The 20,614-nt window shown below is 41.1% G+C and overlaps 1 protein-coding gene across 1 annotated transcript in view; it reads right to left on the bottom strand.

Annotated features, from left to right (window-relative positions):
* The window catches only part of SRPX (sushi repeat containing protein X-linked), a 244,242-nt gene that overhangs the window by 49,115 nt on the left and 174,513 nt on the right, over positions 1 to 20,614 (bottom strand). Inside the window, exon 7 of the mRNA XM_053706469.1 lies at positions 11,275 to 11,454. Coding sequence (XP_053562444.1) covers positions 11,275 to 11,454 — 180 coding nt within the window. The remainder of the gene's footprint in view (positions 1 to 11,274; positions 11,455 to 20,614) is intronic.

Consider the following 20,614-nt stretch of genomic DNA (forward strand, 5'->3'; position numbering starts at 1 on the left):
CAAGCGGAAAGTTTGTGACGTTAGCGACGTCTCTGGTCTGTAAGAAATATCCTCATGAATATGGAGTCTATTATAGTACCCAGGAATATGGAGTCTATTATAGTACCCAGGAATTCCACCCTGGTACTTGGAACAAGAGAACTCTTTTCTAAGTTTATCTTCCATCCATGAGATGAAAGAAGAGATAGAAGGGCTTTTGAATGGTCCTCTGCCAGACGACAGAATGGCGCTTGAACCAGAATATCGTCTAAGTATGGCACTACTGCTATACCTCTGGTTCTGGCCACTGTGAGCAGGGCCCCTAGAACCTTCTTAAAGACTCTTGGAGCAGTAGCTAGACCAAACGGAAGAGCAATAAACTGGAAGTGCTGGTCCAGGAACGCAATTCTTAGGAACTTGAAGTATTCCTTGTGTATTGAAACATGAAGATAAGCATCCTCCTGGTCTATTGTGGTCATGAACTGTCCTTCCTGAAATAAGGGAAGAATGGACCTTATCTCCATCTTGAACGAGGGGACATCTAGGAATTTGTTTAAACACTTTAGGTCCAGAATCGTGCGAAAAGTTTCCTCTTTCTTTGGGACCACAAAAAGGTTTGAGTAGTATCCCAGAGCTCTTTCTGCTAGAGGTACCAGTACAATGACTCCCAGGGAAGAAAGATCCCTCACACACCCTAGAAAGGCCTCTCTCTTTTCTGGCCTTGAAGACAGGTTTGACAAGAGGAATCTGCCCCTGGGTGGATGAGACTTGAAACCTATCCTGTACCCTGAGCGATGACTTCCAGGACCCACGGGTCTTGCAAACCAAGCTTCTGAAAAGAGTGACAGTCTGCTCCCTACAAGATCCAGAGTCAGATCGGGGGCCACCCCCTTCATGCCAACTTTGACTCGGCAGGCTTCTTGTCCTGCTTGGATTTATTCCAGGGCTGAGCTGGCTTCCAAGTCCCCTTGGATTGCTCAGACTTTGAGGCGGGCTGCTGACGTTGGGGTTTATCCGAACGAAAGGTAATTAGAACCTTGTCCCTTAGGATTGTTCTTCTTATCCTGTGGTAGAAAAGCACCCTTGCCTCCAGTAACCATAGATATAATTGAGTCCAGGCCTGGACCAAACAGAATCTTCCCCTTAAATGGGAGGGAAAGAAGTCTAGATTTCGAAGTCATGTCTGCAAACCAAGACTTCAGCCACAGTGCCCTACGGGCTAGAACAGAAAGGCCTGAAGCCTTGGCATTCAGGCGAATAATCTGCATATTTGCATCACAAATAAAAGAATTAGCCAGTCTCAAGGCCTTAATTCTTTCCTGGATCACGTTGAGGGGATCCTCCACCTCGATCGATTTGCACCAATAGGTAGCTGCTCCAGCAACCACAGCAACAGCTGCTGCCGGTTTAAATAAATATCCCGTATGTTGAAACATCTTTCTTAACAGAGTCTCTAACTTCTTATCCATGGGCTCTTTAAACGATAAACTATCCCCAAGAGGGATAGTAGTGCACTTAGCAAATGTAGAGATAGCGCCATCCACCTTAGGGACGGAACCCCACAACTCCAATTGAGAGTCCGGAACCGGGAACAAATTCTTAAAGGAAGAAGAAGGGGAAAAAGAAGAACCAAGTCTCTTCCATTCATTCTTGATAATGTTTGCCATCTTAACGGGAACCAGGAAAGTCTGTGGAACAACCTTGTCCTCGTAGACCTTATCTAATTTAGGAATACAAGGTTCCTCAGGTAATTTAGGCTCTGGAACCTCTAACGTAGCCAAAACTTCTTTTAACAGAAAGTGTAAATGTTCAATCCTAAATTTAAAGTCTGGTTTCTCTGCAGCTGGAGGCTTAGAGGCCACAGATTCTGACTCAGAAAGAGCATCCTCTTAAGTATCAGAGACGTCCTCATCAACAGATAATCTGGTATCAGATAAATCCAATAAGGTAGCAGATGACCCCTGGGAAGGATAGCAATATTTAATGTTTCGCTTCCGCTTAGCAGGGTGAGGTAAAACTCTGAAGGCCGCATGCACTGCCGTTTGTAACTGTTCAGTAAAGTCTGGCGGTAAAAGTGCCCCTCCAACTGGAGGATTAGGAGTGCTATGGGAAGCTGCATGTGTATTAGGAGATGACTGTAGGGTGCTCACCTGACGGGACTGAGACTCCTCAGAGGTGGACGACTCAGTGTTACTAAACATATTTACTTTTCTTGACAAGATAACCTTCCCCTGCTATAGTAAAAAGCGCGCCAAGCCTAACAGGTTGCGCAGCTAAAGTAAAAACCTGTATGTTCCATCCCCCTGAGTCTCATCTCCCACATGTCGCAGCATGAACATAATAAAAAACAAATTATATGATAAATCCCCTCTGTTTAATAACCCCCTTCTGGAGATATTACCCGTGATTCCATACAGATAAAAGGAGCCACACTGTGACCCTGTCTTCTTGCATTATCATGTGTGTATAAAAAATTAAACAATCTTACCGGAATTTATGCCATGGAACAGAAACACAGCCTCTCAAGTTTGAAAGTCTTGTAGCAATGCTCCTGACATGGACTTGAGTGATGAAAGCAGGCAGTGAAACTCGTCAACACTGATTGCTTAGGAGCTGTTAATACAGGTCTGGATGGGTTAGCAGAAAGACTCTCCCTGCATCTCCAGACCCTAACTTTCATCAATGCTCTCACTAAAAGGCTGACAAGACTACTTAAAACTCCAGTCCCATTCCGAAGGGTAGATACCCTCCATAAGGAACTACTCTGTATCTTCTGACACTTCTCTGTCAACAACCTGTGACAAAAGGCAAAGAATGACTGGGATATGAGGGAAGTGGGGGAGGTATTTAAGCCTTTGGCTGGGGTGTATTTGCCTCCTCCTGGTGGCCAGGTTCAGTATTTCCCACAAGTAAGGAATGAAGCCGTGAACTCTCCTCATATTAAGAAGGAAATAAACAATGTAATAATAAGTGGAATATGGCTCTTTGCTAAAAAAAAATATTTTCTATGCAAAGCACCATATTCCATTAATTGTTGCCCACCACAGTTATTTGCTAGAGATAAAAAAAAATAGCCTTTCAACTTTTATGGGTTATGTCTGCAATCAGACAGCTGTAGAAACCTGGGAAACTAAGACACATTCAATAAAGTACAGGTATACCTCATTTTACAGCGCTTCACTTTACAGCGATTCGCTAATACAGTGCTTTGTGAAGCTGAAGTTCAACCTCCAAGGATTTTGAAACAGTGCTGTAAATCATTGTGAGATTGCGAGAAAAGTGACTGGCACCATTTTGCTATGCTTAGTTCACTCTGTTAACTGCATTGCAGTGCAGTCTGTGTCTCAGTGCTATAGTCTGGCAAATCTTACTACAGTAATTGTCACTATGTCACTATTTTGCAGGTACAGTATTTATTGAATACTTGCTGTGCTAGTGTTAAACTAAACCTAGCACTATTGCACCCCTAATATAAGTTAGTTCAAACATGTTTTTAAGATTTTAAACACTGAAAAGAAAGCTAAAACTGCCTTGTTTCACTTTAAGGCGGTTTTCACTTTACAGCGGGGCTCCGGTCCCTAACCCGCTGTATGAGCGAGGTATACCTGTACACATCAAATGATGTGGCCACATGTATTGCTAGCACAAAAATAGAAAATGTAATAAAAAGTGGAATTTGGTTCTTTGCTTAGATTTTTTTTTTAAGCAATGCAGCTTATTCCATTAATTGCTGCACACCCCAATTTCATGCTAGAAATACTTGTAGCCCCTCATTTGATGCAAAAAGGGGTGTACTTTCTGCAAATGTGTACCCCATTTTAATTTCTCAGGGGGCTAGAACTGTTTAATTGCTGAAACAGTACAGTAAATTCCAAGATGCTGTTTTTGATAATTTATTAAATTGACATGCCTGCAATAAAACAGTGAAATGTTCTTAATTTTTGCTTATTTCAGACAGGTTACCTACTAAAAATATTTATCTACACAGGTTTTGATGATAGCGCTTGGAAAAAGTAAAATTACATACTATTATTTATTGAGTCAGGAATAAAAAAAAAATACACTTTTTTCACATTTTATGTGGTATTTAAATCTGATGATACATACACATATAATAATGGTACAATTTGAATCTGCTGGGTCTGCTGAAAAAAACAATATATAGTTTGTATAGTTTATTACTACAAATTTTACTTCTAAAAAATGTTTAAACCTGAACTGCAACAAAAAGCTCAAAACCAGCTTAGCACCCAGGTGGGAAATTACTTAGCAGACAATGGTTTAATATGTTTAATTCATCAAATTTTCACCTAGATTATGAGTTTTGCATTCGTGTTTTAACGCTGAAAAAATGGTAATTTCAGCGTTAAAACAGCAACGCAGCCATTTAGCCTGTAACGCAACGCCAGTACCGCACTCGTAAAAATTAAGTTTTTTCATGGGACTTCATATAGCGCTTCCATTACAAGTTTTGCGGTGAGGCTAAAAAGCTTGCGTTACACCCTTTAACGACAAGATCCGTACCGCCATCTGAGAGCAGTAGTTATGAGTTTTTACGCAATAAAACTGTTACATAAAACTCATAACTAAAGTGTTACAAAGTACACTAACACCCATAAACTACCTATTAACCCTTAAACCGAGGCCCTCTAGCATCGCAAACACTATATTAAAGTTATTAACCCCTAATCTCCCGCTCCCGACATAGTCGTTACTAATAAAAAGTTATTAAAGTGATTGTAAACTAACACAAATTCCAACAAACATTCATCAAAAATTTGGATTTGCAAATATTTACTTTTTATATGCTCCAAGTTCAGGTCCGTTCCTCTGCCCGTACAATTGCCGCCATAGCTTTTCGAAATCATGCCACCATAGCTTTTCAAAATCATGTTTTCAACGTTCAATGAGAATCCAGGCCAGTTGGAGACTGTAAAGCACACTTACACGCCCATGGTTAGCTACGCGCATGCACTAGAAGTTGGATCTCAGACTGATCGACTGAAAACATGTAAGTGTGGGCATGTGAAATATTTCATTCATTATACGTGCAACATAGCATCTATAGACACTTGCTTAGATTATAATCTCTTATAGTTTTTCAGTACGTATGATCTCTTTGATCCAAAGCGCTGTGGTAACAAGGATACAATACATATAATACATTGTAAAAAGTCCTAACACTAACCCCCGAAGATCCACTTACAGTTTCTGAAGTCCGGACATCCAGGCGGCGAGGTCTTCATCCATCCAGGCAGCGTCTTCTATCTTCATCCCGGCGGCGCGGAGCGGGTCCATCCTGAAGACATCCCGCACAGAGCATACTCTTCATACGGTCGCCACCGTATACTGAATCTTCAATGCAAGGGAGCCCTTTCAAAATGCCATCCCTTGCATTCCTATTGGCCGATTTGATTTTGGAAATTCAAATCAGCCAATAAGATGAAAACTACTGAAATCCTATTGGCTGTTCAAATCAGCCAATAGGATGAGAGCTACTGAAATTCTATTTACTGATTTGAACAGCCAATAAAATTTCAGAAGCTCTCATTCTATTGGCTGTTCTGAACAGCCAATAGGATTTTAGTAGCTCTCATCCTGTTGTCTGATTTGAATTTCCAAAATAAAATCAGCCAATAGGAAGTCAAGGGATGCCATTTTGAAAAGGCTCCCTTGCATTGAAGATTCAGTATACGACGGCAAACGTATGAAGAGGATGCTCCACGCCGGATGTCTTCAGGATGAACCTGCTCCACGCCATCGGGATAAAGATAGAAGATGCCGCCGGGTTGAAGATAGAAGATGACGCCTGGATGAAAAAAGAGCCGCCGGTATAAGATCTTTCAAGTGGGATTTCTGTGAGTACCTAAAGATGGGTTAGTGTTAGGTTTTTTTAGGTGTATTTTTTAGATTAGGGGTTGGGCATTTCTTAAAAGAGCTAAATGCCATTTTAAGGGCAAGAAAAAGAGCTAAATGCCCTTTTAAGAGCAATGCCCATGTAAATGCCCTTTTCAGGGCAATGAGTAGATTCGGTTTTTTTAGATAGTTTTTTTTATTTTGTGGGTTGGGGGATGGCCGTTTGTAATGTTAGTGGATCTTTGTATTTTGGTTTCAAAAAAGAGCTGATTTCTTTAAGGCAATGCCCTACAAATTTCCTTTTCAGGGCAATGGGTAGATTAGGTTTTACTTTATTTTTATTTTGAGGGTTTGGGGGGTGGGGTTTGTATACTGTTAGGGGGGTTGTTTTTCTTTTGTAAAAAAAGAGCTCATTTCTTTAGGGCAATGCCCTACAAAAGGTCCTATTAAGGGCCCTTGGTAGTTTATTATAGATAAGGGGTTTTTATTTTGGGGTGTTTTTTTAAAGGGTATTAGAATAGGAATAATTTTTATTGTTTTGGATAATTTAGTTTATTATTGTTTTGTAATGGTAGATTTTTTATTTGTTGTAATTTTAGTGCTTTTTATTTTTTGTAATGTTAGGTTTTAGTGTAAGGCAGCTTAGGTTTTATTTGACAGGTAAGTTTGCATTTATTTTAACTAGGTAGTTAGTAAATAGTTTTAGGTAGTTACTAAATAGTAAAAATAAATCCTAAGCTAGCTACAATATAACTATTAGTATTATATTAGTTACATTGTAGCTAGCTTAGGTTTTATTTCACAGGTAAGTATGTATTTAGTTTTAAATAGTTATTATTTATTTAATAAATATAACTTTAATTTAGCTCTATTTTAATTATGTTAAAGTTAGGGGGGATTAAGGTTACGGTTAAGTTTAGGGGTTAATATAGTTTAATTTAGGTTGTTGTGATGTGGGGGGCTGGCGGTTTAGGGGTTAATAGGTTTATTTAGTGGTAGTGATGTGGGAGGCCAGAGGTTTAGGGGTTAATAACTTTATTTAGTGGTGGCGATGTCGGGGAGCAGCGGAATAGGGGTTAATAGATTTATTATAGTGTTGGGGTGCAAGGGAATAGGGGTTAATAACTTTAGTATAGTGGCGGCGATAACGGGAGCAGCAGATTAGGGGTTAATAGATTTATTTTGGTGGCAGCGATATCGGGAGCGGCAGATTAGGGGTTAATAACTTTATGTAGGTGTCGGCGATGTCGGGGGCAAAAGATTTTCATTCCGCGATCGCAGTTTCTTTTTCTAACCCTCTCTCCCTATTGATGTCTGTGGGGAAAGCGTGCACGAGCACGTCAAATCAGCACAACCATATCGCATGCACAAGCCGGCTGTTTGAAAACTTGTAATAGCAGCACAATGGAGTGTGAAATAACGCAACTTTTCGCACCCCGTTCGTTTCGCACCCCGTTGCACCCATAACTTGTAATCTACCTGATAGTGTTTAATGTGCAAAATCATATAATTGATTAACATCTTAAAATGTTATTATACCACCCTACGGCTACCCTTTGACAAACAATTTTTTTTTCCAGGCGACATTTAATCCCTTAGTGACCAGACCATTTTTCAATTTTCTTACCGTTTGGGACCAGGGCTATTTTTACATTTCTACAGTGTTTGTGTTTAGCTATAATTTTCCTCTTACTCATTTACTGTACCCACACTTATTATATACAGTTTTTCTCCCCATTAAATGGACTTTCTAAAGATACCATTATTTTCATCATATCTTATAATTTACTATAAAAAAATGGAACCCCCCACTTTTTCTAACTTTGACCCCCAAAATCTGTTACACATATACAGCCACCAAAAAAACACCCATGCTAAATGGTTTCTAAATTTTGTCTTGAGCTTAGAAATACCTAATGTTTACATGTTTTGGAAGTTATAGGGCAATAAGTACAAGTAGCATTTTGCTATTTCCAAACCATTTTTTTTAAATTAGCTATAGTTACATTGTAACACTGATAACTGTCAGGAATCCCTGAATAACCCTTCACATGTATATATATATATATATTAGTAGACAACCCAAAGTATAGATCAACCCAAATGTGATCAAATAAAAAACATTGTAATCCTTTTCAAACTTTTTCATAAACTTTAGGTTTCTCGCTGAAATTATTTACAAACGGCTTGTGCAATTATGGCACAAATCATTATAAATGCTTCTCTAGATGGTGTGAAATAAAAGCAACAAAAGTTGTGTTATGTCACCCTCCATCTTGCTGCCATTACGAGTTTCTGAAAAGCCTCCTTGTGCGTGCGATATGGTGGCGTTAAGCTCCATACCGTACAAAATCCAAGGGCTACTTTGACGTGCTCATGCACGCTTTCCCCCTAGACATCAATGGAGAGAGTGTTAGAAAAAAAACTAACACCTGAAGTGCGAAATTAAAAATCTCTGTAAAGCAACCCCATTGATGTCTATGGGGAAAAAAAAGATATGTTTAAACTTAACACCCTAACATAAACCCCAAATCTAAACACCCCTAATCTGCCGCCCCCAACATCGCCAACACCTAAATAAAGTTATTAACCCCTAATCTGCTGCCCCCGACATCGCAGACACTAATAAAAGTTATTAACCCCTATTCTGCCGCTCCCCAACACTATAATAAATGTATTAACCCCTAAACCTCTAGCCTCCCACATCACTGCCACTAAATAAACCTATTAACCCCTAAACTGCCAGCTCTCCACATCGCCACTAATAAATTAAACTATTAACCCCTAAACCTATCACCCCCTAACTTTAAATTAAAATGACAATATCCCTATCTTAAAATAAATAAAAACTTACATGTGAAATAAAAAAAACAACCTAAGTTTAAACTGACAATTAACCTAACGTTATTAACCCCTATTCCACCACTCCCAGACATCACAGCCACTATAATTAAGTTATTAACGCCTACTCTGCCGCTCCCCGACTATAATAAAGTTATTAACCCCTATTCTGCTGCTCCCCGACATCACCGCCACTATAATAAAGTTCTTAACCCCTAATCTGCCGCTCCCCAACATCGCTGACACTATAATAAAGTTATTAACCCCTAAACCTCTGGCCTCCAACATCTCCTACACAGCTCACATTTATACATGCAGATACACACACACACACACACACACACTACACAGCATACACTTCTACATGCAGATATATATACACACACACACACACACACTACATAGCATACACTTATACACGCAGATACACACACACTTATTCAAACAGATACACACACACACATATTACATAGCTTACACTTATACATGCAGATACACACACACTACATAGAGTACACATACATGCAGATACACACACACACACACACACACTACATAGCTTACACTTAAACATGCTGATACACACACTACACAGCATACAATTATACATACAGATACACACACACTACATAGCTTACACTTATACATGCAGATACACACACTACATAGCATACACTTATACGTGCAGATACACACAAACACACAAACTACATAGCTTACACTTATACATGCAGATACACACACTACACAGCATACACTTATACATACAGACACACACACTACATCGCTTACACTTATACATGCAGATACACACACTAAACAGCATACACTTATACATACAGACACACACACTACATAGCTTACACTTATACATGCAGATACACACACACACTACATAGCTTACACTTATATATGCAGATACACACACTACATAGCATACACTTATACATGCAGATACACACACTTAAAGGGACAGGAAACCCCAAAATTTTATTTCATGATTTGGACAGAACATACAATTTTAAACAACTTTCCAATTTACTTCCATTATCAAATTAGCTTTGTTCTCTTGTTATCCTTTGCTGAAGGAACAGCATTGCACTACTGGCAGCAAGATGAACACATCTAGTTAGCCAATCACAAAAGACAAATGTGTGCAGGCACCAATTAGCAGCAGCTCCCACTAGTGTAGGATATGTGCGTATTCTTTTTCAACAAGGAATACCAAGAGAACAAAGCACATTTGAAAATCTTAAAATGACATGCTCTATATGAATCATGCAAGTTTAATTTTGACTTTTTCTATCCCTTTAAACATACAGATACACACACACACTACATCATATTTGGGTTTCTGTAATTCATTGTATGGGGTCCTGGGGTTGGCAAGCACATTAGCTGACAGTCTGAGGCTGCCACCGTTCATTACCCTGGTGTTAGCACTGCTCATCGTATAAAACTGAAGGCATGATAGTATTATCACCAGGGGTTAGACATCATCACTAATAGAGGTTAGAGGTCACCATTACCTGAGGTCAGAGGGTATACAGCCTTCTTACTCCTGATTAACCAACACACTATTCCTTTTCCACGGGGAATCTAACAGGTATCTAACCCCGGGGGAGAAAAGCCATCTGCTTCTGAGTATGGGCCAAATAGAATTAAAAAAAATGCATGGGGCAATGCGGGACAGAAGGCTAGCAACCCGGGATAGCGGGACAGACCCCTAAAATCGTGACTGTCCCACAAAAATCGGGACAGTTGGGGGGTATGTACTTGTATGTCTGCTTGATTAACTCTGGCTTTTAATGACCCTTTAAAATATCGGGCCCTATGATCTAAAGTTCACCACTCAAGCAAGATCATCTAAGAAGTCTCATCAGTATGGTGAGGTCCTTTGAAAAATTATAAAAACTCAAATTTTGCCTTGAGAGATGAATATCTCACTATGTACTGTGGGTTCTGTATGTGAACATGAAGACTCCTATATTACAATAGAAGGTCGAAAAAAAATCCTAGATAATTATTTGTGATTTCTCCCCATGCCAGTGAGTTTTTGATCATCTGCCCATAGTCTTAAGCCATTAAAAATGAGTAAAAAAATGTAATGTCTATCAGACATTCTGAATCCTACCTCATCATTTTTTTCATGATTTGGAGGACAAAAGGGAAGCGACGGAATTTAAAGGCACATGAAACCCAAAATATTTCTTTCATGATTCAAATAGAGAATACAATTTTAAACAACATTCCAATTTACATAGAATGTTCTAATCTTGTTATGTTGGAATGAGATCACTTATCACAGTAAACATTATTTTGAGCGACTATCAAATTTTAAGATTATCTTTCTTATGGAGCTTGTACTGAGCTATATTATTACGTGAAGAAGTCAATTGTGGGATTTGTTTTCCATTCTGAGCAGGTTGTAATACTGAATTGAGAAATATATTGGAATAATATTTTCATTGTTCTCTATAGAATGTAAAAACATTAAGAATTAATATTAAATATCAAATTATTGTGAACCTCACAATCTGCAATAACTAAAGCTGTGTTTCTGTGCAAACTCATAAAAAATAATAAAGTTTCACTTACAGGAACAAGTTGGCTCTGTTCCAGACCAGGCTAAATTAAACTGGCAGACACGAGCCGGGCTTCCTTGCAGTTCATAACCACCAACGCAGAAGTAGTCGCAGGTTGCTCCGTAATTATCACCAGCACCGGAACATTTGATATATCCATTTTCTGGAGCATTCAGTTTACCACAGCGCCTAACTTGGTGGAAAAAATGTAATAATTATAGAGAATTTACTTTTTATTTTTGTCAAAGACAATGAAGGTTATAGAAATAAACTAAAATGAGATATGTAAGCATAAATATGTACAAACTTACATAATAATTGAACAATATTTTTTATGTATTATTACAAACATTTTTCTTTGCCTACCCAATTTTTGCATTTACAAAGAATTGAGCATATTGTAAAATATATAGAGATATCAACTGGCAATAAAGGGACAGAATACTGTAAAATAGTTTTTCTCTTAATGAATTTTCAATGACTTGTTATATCAGCTGTAGAGTAAAAAATGAATGAGAAATTGCATTTTCAGGTTTATTTGTGTTTATGAATTAGTTGGTTTTGTGCTTTTAAACCACAGCCTTTTGAAATGGGTTGAACTTGCAGGTAATATCAGATCTCATTATGTTATCGCTTTGTGTACACACATTTGCTTCCTTATCTTATAACTAACTGTAAACCAAAGCTCAATACTTAGAGAACACTGGAAAATTAACATTTTATAACTGCACCCAGGAGTCTAATTTCTTCTGCTTGATGCGTTTACTTAGGGGCCTATGTATCAAAGGTCTTGCGGGCCTGATCAGACAGTGCGGATCAGGTCCGCAAGTCCTCGCTGAATGCAGAGAGCAATACGCTCTCTGTATTCAGCATTGCACCAGCAGCTCACAAGCGCTGCTGGTGCAACGCCGCCCCCAGCAGACTCGCAGCCAATGGGCCTCCAGCAGGGAGGTGTCAATCAACCCAATTATACTCGATCGGGTTGAATTGTGGCGATTCCTGTCCGCCTGCTCAGAGTAGACGGATAGTGTTATGGAGCAGCGGTCTTTATACCGCTGCCTCATAACTGCTGTTTCTGACAAGTCTTAAGACTCGCCAGAAACACAGGCCCACAAGCTCCATACGGAGCTTGATAAATGGGCCTCTTAGGCTTGTCAATAGCGTAGACTCCAGTATAGGTGGGAATTCCGCAGGCTAAATCAGCTAGTTCAAATGCAGAAATAAGGGTAAACTAGCTACTTGAAAACAATTTAATACAGCCCAGCAGTTAAAATGGATCATTAGGAACAATTTAAATGGGAGAAATTTTTTGGGTAAACAGTCTCTTTAAATATATACTTTAGAACAGGGCTTAACAGGCTAAAATTCTCTCCTTCCTATCTTTATCTTCTTTCCTAATATTCGCATTAAGTGAATAGACTCTGGACTATTAACTTTTCTGCCCTGAAAAGTAAATTATACTGATATTATTTTTCCATGTGTGTGTGTGTGTGTGTGTGTGTGTGTGTGACTGTGTGTATGTATGTGTGTGCGTATGTGTGTGTGTATGTATTTTGCGTGTGTGTGTGTGTGTGTATGTATGTATGTATGTGTGTGCGTATGTCTGTGTGTGTGTATGTATTTTGTGTGTAAGTTTTGTGTACGTGTATGTATGTATGTGTGTGTATGTAAGTTTTGTGTGCGTGTATGTATGTATGTGTGCGTGTATGTATGCAAGTTTTGTGTGCGTGTATGTATGTATGTGCGTGTATGTATGTGTGTGTGTGTGTGTATGTATGTAAGTGTGTGTGTGTTTGTGTGAGTGTGTATTTGTGTGTATTAATATACATTTTTTTTTGCATTTACTGATGATGATGCAGCATGAATCATATTTGATCCAGTTGAGGAGAGTCCTGTAGATACTGCACAGAAACTACATAATTTGATCTACAATTGCATGGTCATTTGTTATCTGAATATGATAGGAAAGGACTTATAACAAGGAGCTTTAGAATTAAAAATAATCCCAACATCGGAAGAAATAACAAAGCTTTATGTGTAAAATTGTGTCCAATACTTAATAAATGCTTCTTGGATTTAATATTGTTGGTTTTAGAAGAAGTGGGCAATTTATTGGCATGTCAGATCTGAAATTGACAAGTTTAATGGTACACAATTAGCGACATCGCTGGCTGATAATTCACAGGAATAGTTGGAACAGATTAAAACACAAGTAGCTACCTACAAAGTTATCGCTTAGCCTTTAAACACCAGAAACTTGATAAGTTAACGTTGGACTATAAAGAAAAAAAAAAAAAGAGTCAATTGGTGGCTCACGAGTCCTATTATTGAACATGAACACCCACAAAGACGTCATCCCACAAGGTTACTTTACTTACAATTAACAGTCCACGAAAACAAACTGATTCTGATGATCCTTCTATTGCTACTACCTCCACACTTCAGCCTGTACAAGAACAGTAATCTAAGAAGATACAACTGTGGGTACAAACAAGGTAAAAAAATGCCAGAGGAAACAGAGGCTGCCCCCTAGAATGGGCAAATCATCCAGACTCAGGTAACCAAGAATCTAGTATTTAATTTAAGCTCACAAACCTCATGAGGCCGAATTATCAAAGGTCTTGCGGACCTGATCCGACAGTGCAGATCAGGTCCGCATGACCTCGCTGAATGCGGAGAGCAATACGCTGTCAGGGTTTTTTCCCTGATCTGTTTGCCATGTGCTGCTGGCAGCCATTTTACTCACCTCTCTTCCTGACTATGGTGCATACTGTGTGATGCTGCTCATTTCCTGAACTTACTTTTATGGCCAGACTGGTGTACATCATCCGTGTGAGAAAGGATGCAGTCTCAGAATTGGGATGTCATCATTTATTATTTAAAGGGCCTCTGTCCAGTATGCTTTGCCCTTGCATTGTCTCAGACCTGTTTGTGAGAGCTCCTGAGTATTACCTGGCTGTCTGACGTCCCTCCTGGTTCCTGATCCCTGGCTTGTTCCTGACTCTGCTGTTCTCCTTGTTTCGGATTCCTGGCACCATGACATTACGCAAGGGCCATGAATCCTGATGGTGCTAATAATCCACCTTTACCTGCCATAATTTCCAGGATGGATGAACAGGATCACCGTTTGGATCAATTTGCACTATCCCTGCAAACCCTGCTGACTCGCACTGCACATTTGGACCAAAGTGTCCCGCAAGTTATGGCTGCTCCTGTTTCCGCTGCTGCACCTAGTCCTACCAGGAGCATGTCCGGTTCTGCACCTCTACCTCAGCGATATGGAGGCGATCCTTATCAGTGCAGAGGGTTTTTGAACCAGGTGTGCATCTATCTGAAGCAAAACATTTGACGCCCCGACAGGCCAGATGGGCACTATTTTTGTCTCGGTTTATTATGTGGTCTCCTACCTGCCTGTTAGTATGAATGTTAGGGCTGATGCCCTCTCGACAATTTTTGCTTCTGTCCAAGGAGGAGTCTGTACCTACTCCAGTTATACCTCCTGACCATATTTTGGCTACCATACGTACTAATTTGACTTCTCCCTTGGGAGCACTGCACATTTGGACCAAAGTGTCCCGCAAGTTATGGCTGCTCCTATTTCCGCTGCTGCACCTAGTCCTACCAGGAGCATGTCCGGTTCTGCACCTCTACCTCAGCGATATGGAGGCGATCCTTATCAGTGCAGAGGGTTTTTGAACCAGGTGTGCATCTATCTGAAGAAAAACATTTGACGCCCCGACAGGCCAGATGGGCACTATTTTTGTCTCGGTTTATTATGTGGTCTCCTACCTGCCTGTTAGTATGAATGTTAGGGCTGATGCCCTCTCGACAATTTTTGCTTCTGTCCAAGGAGGAGTCTGTACCTACTCCAGTTATACCTCCTGACCATATTTTGGCTACCATACGTACTAATTTGACTTCTCCCTTGGGAGCACTGCACATTTGGACCAAAGTGTCCCGCAAGTTATGGCTGCTCCTATTTCCGCTGCTGCACCTAGTCCTACCAGGAGCATGTCCGGTTCTGCACCTCTACCTCAGCAATATGGAGGTGATCCTAATCAGTGCAGAGGGTTTTTGAACCAGGTGGGCATTTACTTTGAGATGTTACCTCAGGCGTTTCCCTCTGACAGAGCTAAGGTGGGATTTCTCATCTCGTTACTCTCTGACACAGTTCTTGCCTGGGCTAATCCCTTGTGGGAGACAAATAAACCTGTGATTTCAAACCCTGAATTTGTGTCCTCCTTTCGAAGAGTATTTGATGTGTTGGCTCACTCCTCCACTGCTGCTAAGCAACTCATGTCCATTCAGCAAGTTACAAGACCTGTTGCTCAGTATGCCATTGAGTTCAGTACGCTTGCTGCAGAGGTAGGTTGGAACAATGAAGCCCTTGTTGCCGCCTTCTTTCATGGGCTCTCTGATGCGATTAAGGACGAAGTTGCTGCCAGAGATTTACCAGAAGATCGAGGCATTGGTGTCTTTTTTGATCCTAATTGACATCAGACTAAGTGAGAGGCCCTCTTTCAAGGAGCACTTGCGGAAGCTTCCTGTTCCGTTGTCTCCTAAGTGTTCGTTCCCACCCATGCCTCGCTCTCCTCCCATGCCTCCTGGTCCTGAGTCACCAGGTACTGCTGAGCCGATGCAGTTGGGATTCACGCATCTCTCCATGGCGGAGAGGGCCTTTAAGAGGAGGGAGGGTCTCTGCCTCTATTGTGGGTTACAGGGCCACCTTTTGAATTCTTGTCCTACACAGCCAGGAAACGCTCACACCTAAGGTCCTGTCGGGGGCAGACCTTGGGTGGTTTATCCTCGTCCCCGGAACCGCTAAAGGAGAAACCTTTGGTCATGGTTGTCCTTTCCTGGGTGGACTCCTCCATAGTCCCCTAGTCTCTTGTTGACTCCAGTGCTGTGGGCTATTTCATTGACAATGCTTTTGTAACAAAGCACTCCATTCCTGTTTTGCCTCGGTCCGTTCCGCTTGCTATTGAGGCAATTGATGGCAGGCCCCTTCAGCCCGCACTCATTACTCATGAAACTGCTCCGTTATCCATGGCTGTTGGGGCTCTCCATTTTGAAACCCTCCAGTTCCAGGTGATAAATTCTCCGCATGCTCTAGTTATTCTGGGTTATCCCTGGCTCCAAAAGCACAATCCCAGTCTCGACTGGCGAAGGTCCGAAATTTTGTTGTGGTCACTGCAATGTATTTCCACTTGTCTTCGGAAACCAGTTAAAGTCTTGTGCACGTCTTCGGTATCTCAATTACCAGAGGAGTACCGAGAGTTCCTAGACGTTTTTGACAAGGTGCTTGCCGGTATGTTGCCTCCTCACCGGTCTTACGATTGTGCCATAGACCTGCAACCCGGAGCCATTCCTCCTCTGGGCCGGGTTTACCCTCTGTCTGTTGCGGAGAATTGTGCTATGGAGGAGTATGTTGCCGATGCTCTGTCGCGTGGGATCATCCGCAAATCCTGCTCTCCTAAGATATGAGTATCTTGCAATGCCCTTTGGCCTATGTAATGCTCCTGCTGTTTTCCAGGAATTTATTAATGATGTCCTACGAGATATGTTGCAACAGTGTGTAGTGGTGTGCTTAGATGACATCCTCATACACTCACCCACACTTGAGGCTCATCGTTCTGATGTTACACAGGTTCTTCAGAGACTACGTGAGAATGGTCTGTTTTGTAAATTCGAGAAATGTGAGTTCCATGAGACTCAAGTAACCTTCCTAGGTTATGTTATCTCCATTGCAGGGTTCTCTATGGATCCTGACAAGTTATCTGCAGTTCTGCAGTGGCCTCGCCCAGTTGGTCTTCAGTCTATTCAACGTTTTTTGGGGTTCGCCAATTACTATAGAAAGTTTATTAAAAACTTTTCTTCCTTGGTCAAACCTATCACAGACATGACCCATAAAAAGAATGATCCACTCCATTGGTCATCTACTGCCATTAAGGCCTTTGATAGTCTTAAGACTGCCTTTGCTGTTGCTCCAGTTCTGGCTCATTCTAACCCTGTCCTGCCTTTCGTTCTTGACGTCAATGCGTCTGAGACTGGAGTAGGTGCCCTCTTGTCTCAACGTCCTATGCGTGACGGTTCCTTGCATCCGTGTAGTTTCTTCTCTAAGAAATTGTCTCCAGCGGAGTGCAATTATGAAATTGTCGACAGGGAATTACTGGCCATAATTTTGTCACTCAAGACCACAAGAATATAACTTATCTATCAGAAGCAAAACGTTTGACGCCCCGACAGGCCAGATGGGCGCTATTTTTGTCTCGGTTTAATTTAATGTTAGGGCTGATGCCCTCTCTCGACAATTTTCACCTCTGTCCAAGGAGGAGTTTGTACCTACTCCAGTTATACCTCCTGACCATATTTTGGCTACCATACGTACTAATTTGACTTCTCCCTTGAGGGAGGAGATCCTGGCTGCACAAACCAATGCACCTCCTGAGAAATCTAGTGGTAAGTGTGTTGTTCCTGAGAGTCTTCAAACTAAACTTTTGTACACTTACCACTATCCTAAAGCTGCAGGTCACCCAGGCAAGAACCAAATGATTTGGTCTGTCACTCGACAATTCTGGTGGCCAGCTCTTCGTTCTGATGTTGCTGCATATGTTGCCTCCTGTTCAGTTTGTGCACAGAATAAGACTCCTCTACGTCTTCCTGTGGGTCTCCTTCAACCTATTGCTAATGGTGAGTGTCCTTGGACACATATTTCCATAGACTTCATTGTTGAGCTCCCTGTTTCCAATGGCAATACTGTTATCCTTATGGTGGTTGACCGTTTTTCTAAAATGTCACATTGCATTCTGTTGAAGAAGTTGCCTACCGCTCAGGAGCTTGCTTCAATTTTTGCCCGGGAGGTCTTCCGTTTACATGGGTTACCCAAGGACATAGTGTCGGACCTGGGTAGCCAGTTTGTCTCCAGAATTTGGCGTTCCTTTTGTGCTCAAATGGGGATCCAGCTTTCCTTCTCCTCGGCATATCACCCTCAATCCAATGGGGCTGCAGAACGGTCTAATCAAGCTCTGGAACAGTTCCACCGTTGCTATGTCTCAGATCACCACAATAATTGGTCTGAACTGTTACCTTGGGCAGAGTTTGCTCGTAATAGTGCTATTAATGCTTCCTCCAAGTTATCCCCGTTCTTGGCGAATTATAGGTTTCAACCATCCTTGTTGCCCGATTCATTCATGTCTCAGGGTATTCTGGCTTTGGAGGAGCATCTCCGGCAACTCTGTTCCATGTGGGTGCAGATTCAGGATTGCCTTCATTGTTATATGCAGTGCCAAAAGTTCCAGGCTGATCGTAGGCGTCTGCCTGTGCCTTCCTACCAGGTTGGTGAGAGAGTTTGGCTGTCCTTCCGCAACTTGAACCTTTGTGTGCCTTCCAATAAACTGGCTCCCCGGTATGTTGGTCCTTTTCGAATACTTCGACGGGTCAATCCTGTGGCCTACGCTCTTGACCTTCCTCTTGCAATGCGCATCTCCAATGTTTTTCATGTCTCCCTCTTGAAAACATTGGTTTGTTATCAGTTTACCACTGTGTTGTCTCGTCCCCACCCTATCTTTGTTGACAACCATGAGGAGTATGAGGTCAGCAGCATTATTGACTCTCATATGTCCAGGGGTCGCATACAGTATTTGGTTCACTGGAGGGGCTATGGTCCGGAGGAGCGTTCATGGGTTCCCTCCTCTGATGTTAATGCTCCCGCCCTCCTCCGTGCCTTCCATGCCCATTTCCCCAATAAGCCTTTTGTCCTCCCGTGGGGGAGAGGTCGTTGAGGGGATGGTACTGTCAGGGTTTTTTCCCTGATCTGTTTGCCATGTGCTGCTGGCAGCCATTTTACTCACCTCTCTTCCTGACTCTGGTGCATACTGTGTGATGCTGCTCATTTCCTGCACTTCCTTTTATGGCCAGATTGGTGTACATCATCCGTGTGAGACAGGATGCAGTCTCAGAATTGTGATATCATCACTTATAATTTAAAGGGCCTCTGTTCAGTATGCTTTGCCCTTGTGTTGTCTCAGACCTGTTTGTGAGAGCTCCAGTGAATTACCTGGCTGTCTGACATCCCTCCTAGTTCCTGATCCCTGGCTTGTTCCTGACTCTGCTGTTCTCCTTGTTTCTGATTCCTGGCACCCTGACATACGCTCTCCGTATTCAGCATTGCACCAGCAGCTCACAAGAGCTGCTGGTGCAATGCCGCCCCCTGCAGATTTGCAGCCAATGGGCTGCCAGCAGGGAGGTGTCAATCAACCCGATCGTACTCGATCGGGTTTAATTTTGGTGATTCCTGTCCGCCTGCTCAGAGCAGGCGGACAGGATTATGGAGCAGCGGTCTTTAGATGTTTTGGGCCTCTATTTGTTTCCAAAATGTCTTTGTTAAATAAACGACTATCCTTTGTACCATCTTATACAGGCAATCATTTTGAGACTTACAAAGATATTAATATATTTACTTGTACATTATGCTGGGCGGAATATTTTTCTTCATTGACTTCCCAGACATACTATTTTCAAACCTAATTGTAAGTTTGATCCATTGAACAGCAACCCTAGTATTAAGACCTTCAATCGATTATTACAGACAAAGTATATTTAAAGTATGAGTTTTAATTAAGGGCATTATTTCCCTAATTTGATCAAAAAGGAAAAATCAGCTATACATATTCTTTCCACTGGCCCTGATATATTTATATGTGAAGCTGATAAATGTGGTGCTATTGTCATGTTTGATTATTCTCACAACTGCTCTGAACTATTGACTCATTTATCTGAGGAATCAACTGTTAGGAAGTGATCCCTCCATGAGATTTAAACACGAAATTGACACCATGATTGATACTTATACATCTCTACAGTTTTTTGACCAGGACTTGAAATAATTTTAAACTGTTGATTTTCTAATTATTCCTATTTCTTTAAACTGTCAAATATACACAAACATCCTACTCAGCCTCCTGGAAGACCCATTGTCTCTGCACGTGGGTCATTATCATAGCTACTAGCTCAATATGTTGATTAATTTTAAAACCTTTTATCCTACATATGCCATGTTTTGTATGTGATTCATGCCATTTAATAGAATCACTACAACGTAGATTTTGGAGACTGATATTTTGGTAACAGTTGATGATGCTGGTATTAAAGGGACAGTTCAACCAAAAAAATGCCTCCCCTTTAAATTATTCCCAATGATCCTTTTTACCTGCTAGAGTGTATTAAATTGGTTACAAGTAGCTCCTTTACTCCTATTTCAGCATTTGAAATAGCTGATTTAGCCTGTGGTATAGCCACCTATATTGAAAGTTTTGATACTGGAGTATATGCTATTGACAAGCCTAAGTAAACAC

This window comes from Bombina bombina, chromosome 3 (assembly GCF_027579735.1).
Source record: "Bombina bombina isolate aBomBom1 chromosome 3, aBomBom1.pri, whole genome shotgun sequence".
Taxonomy (NCBI): domain Eukaryota; kingdom Metazoa; phylum Chordata; class Amphibia; order Anura; family Bombinatoridae; genus Bombina; species Bombina bombina.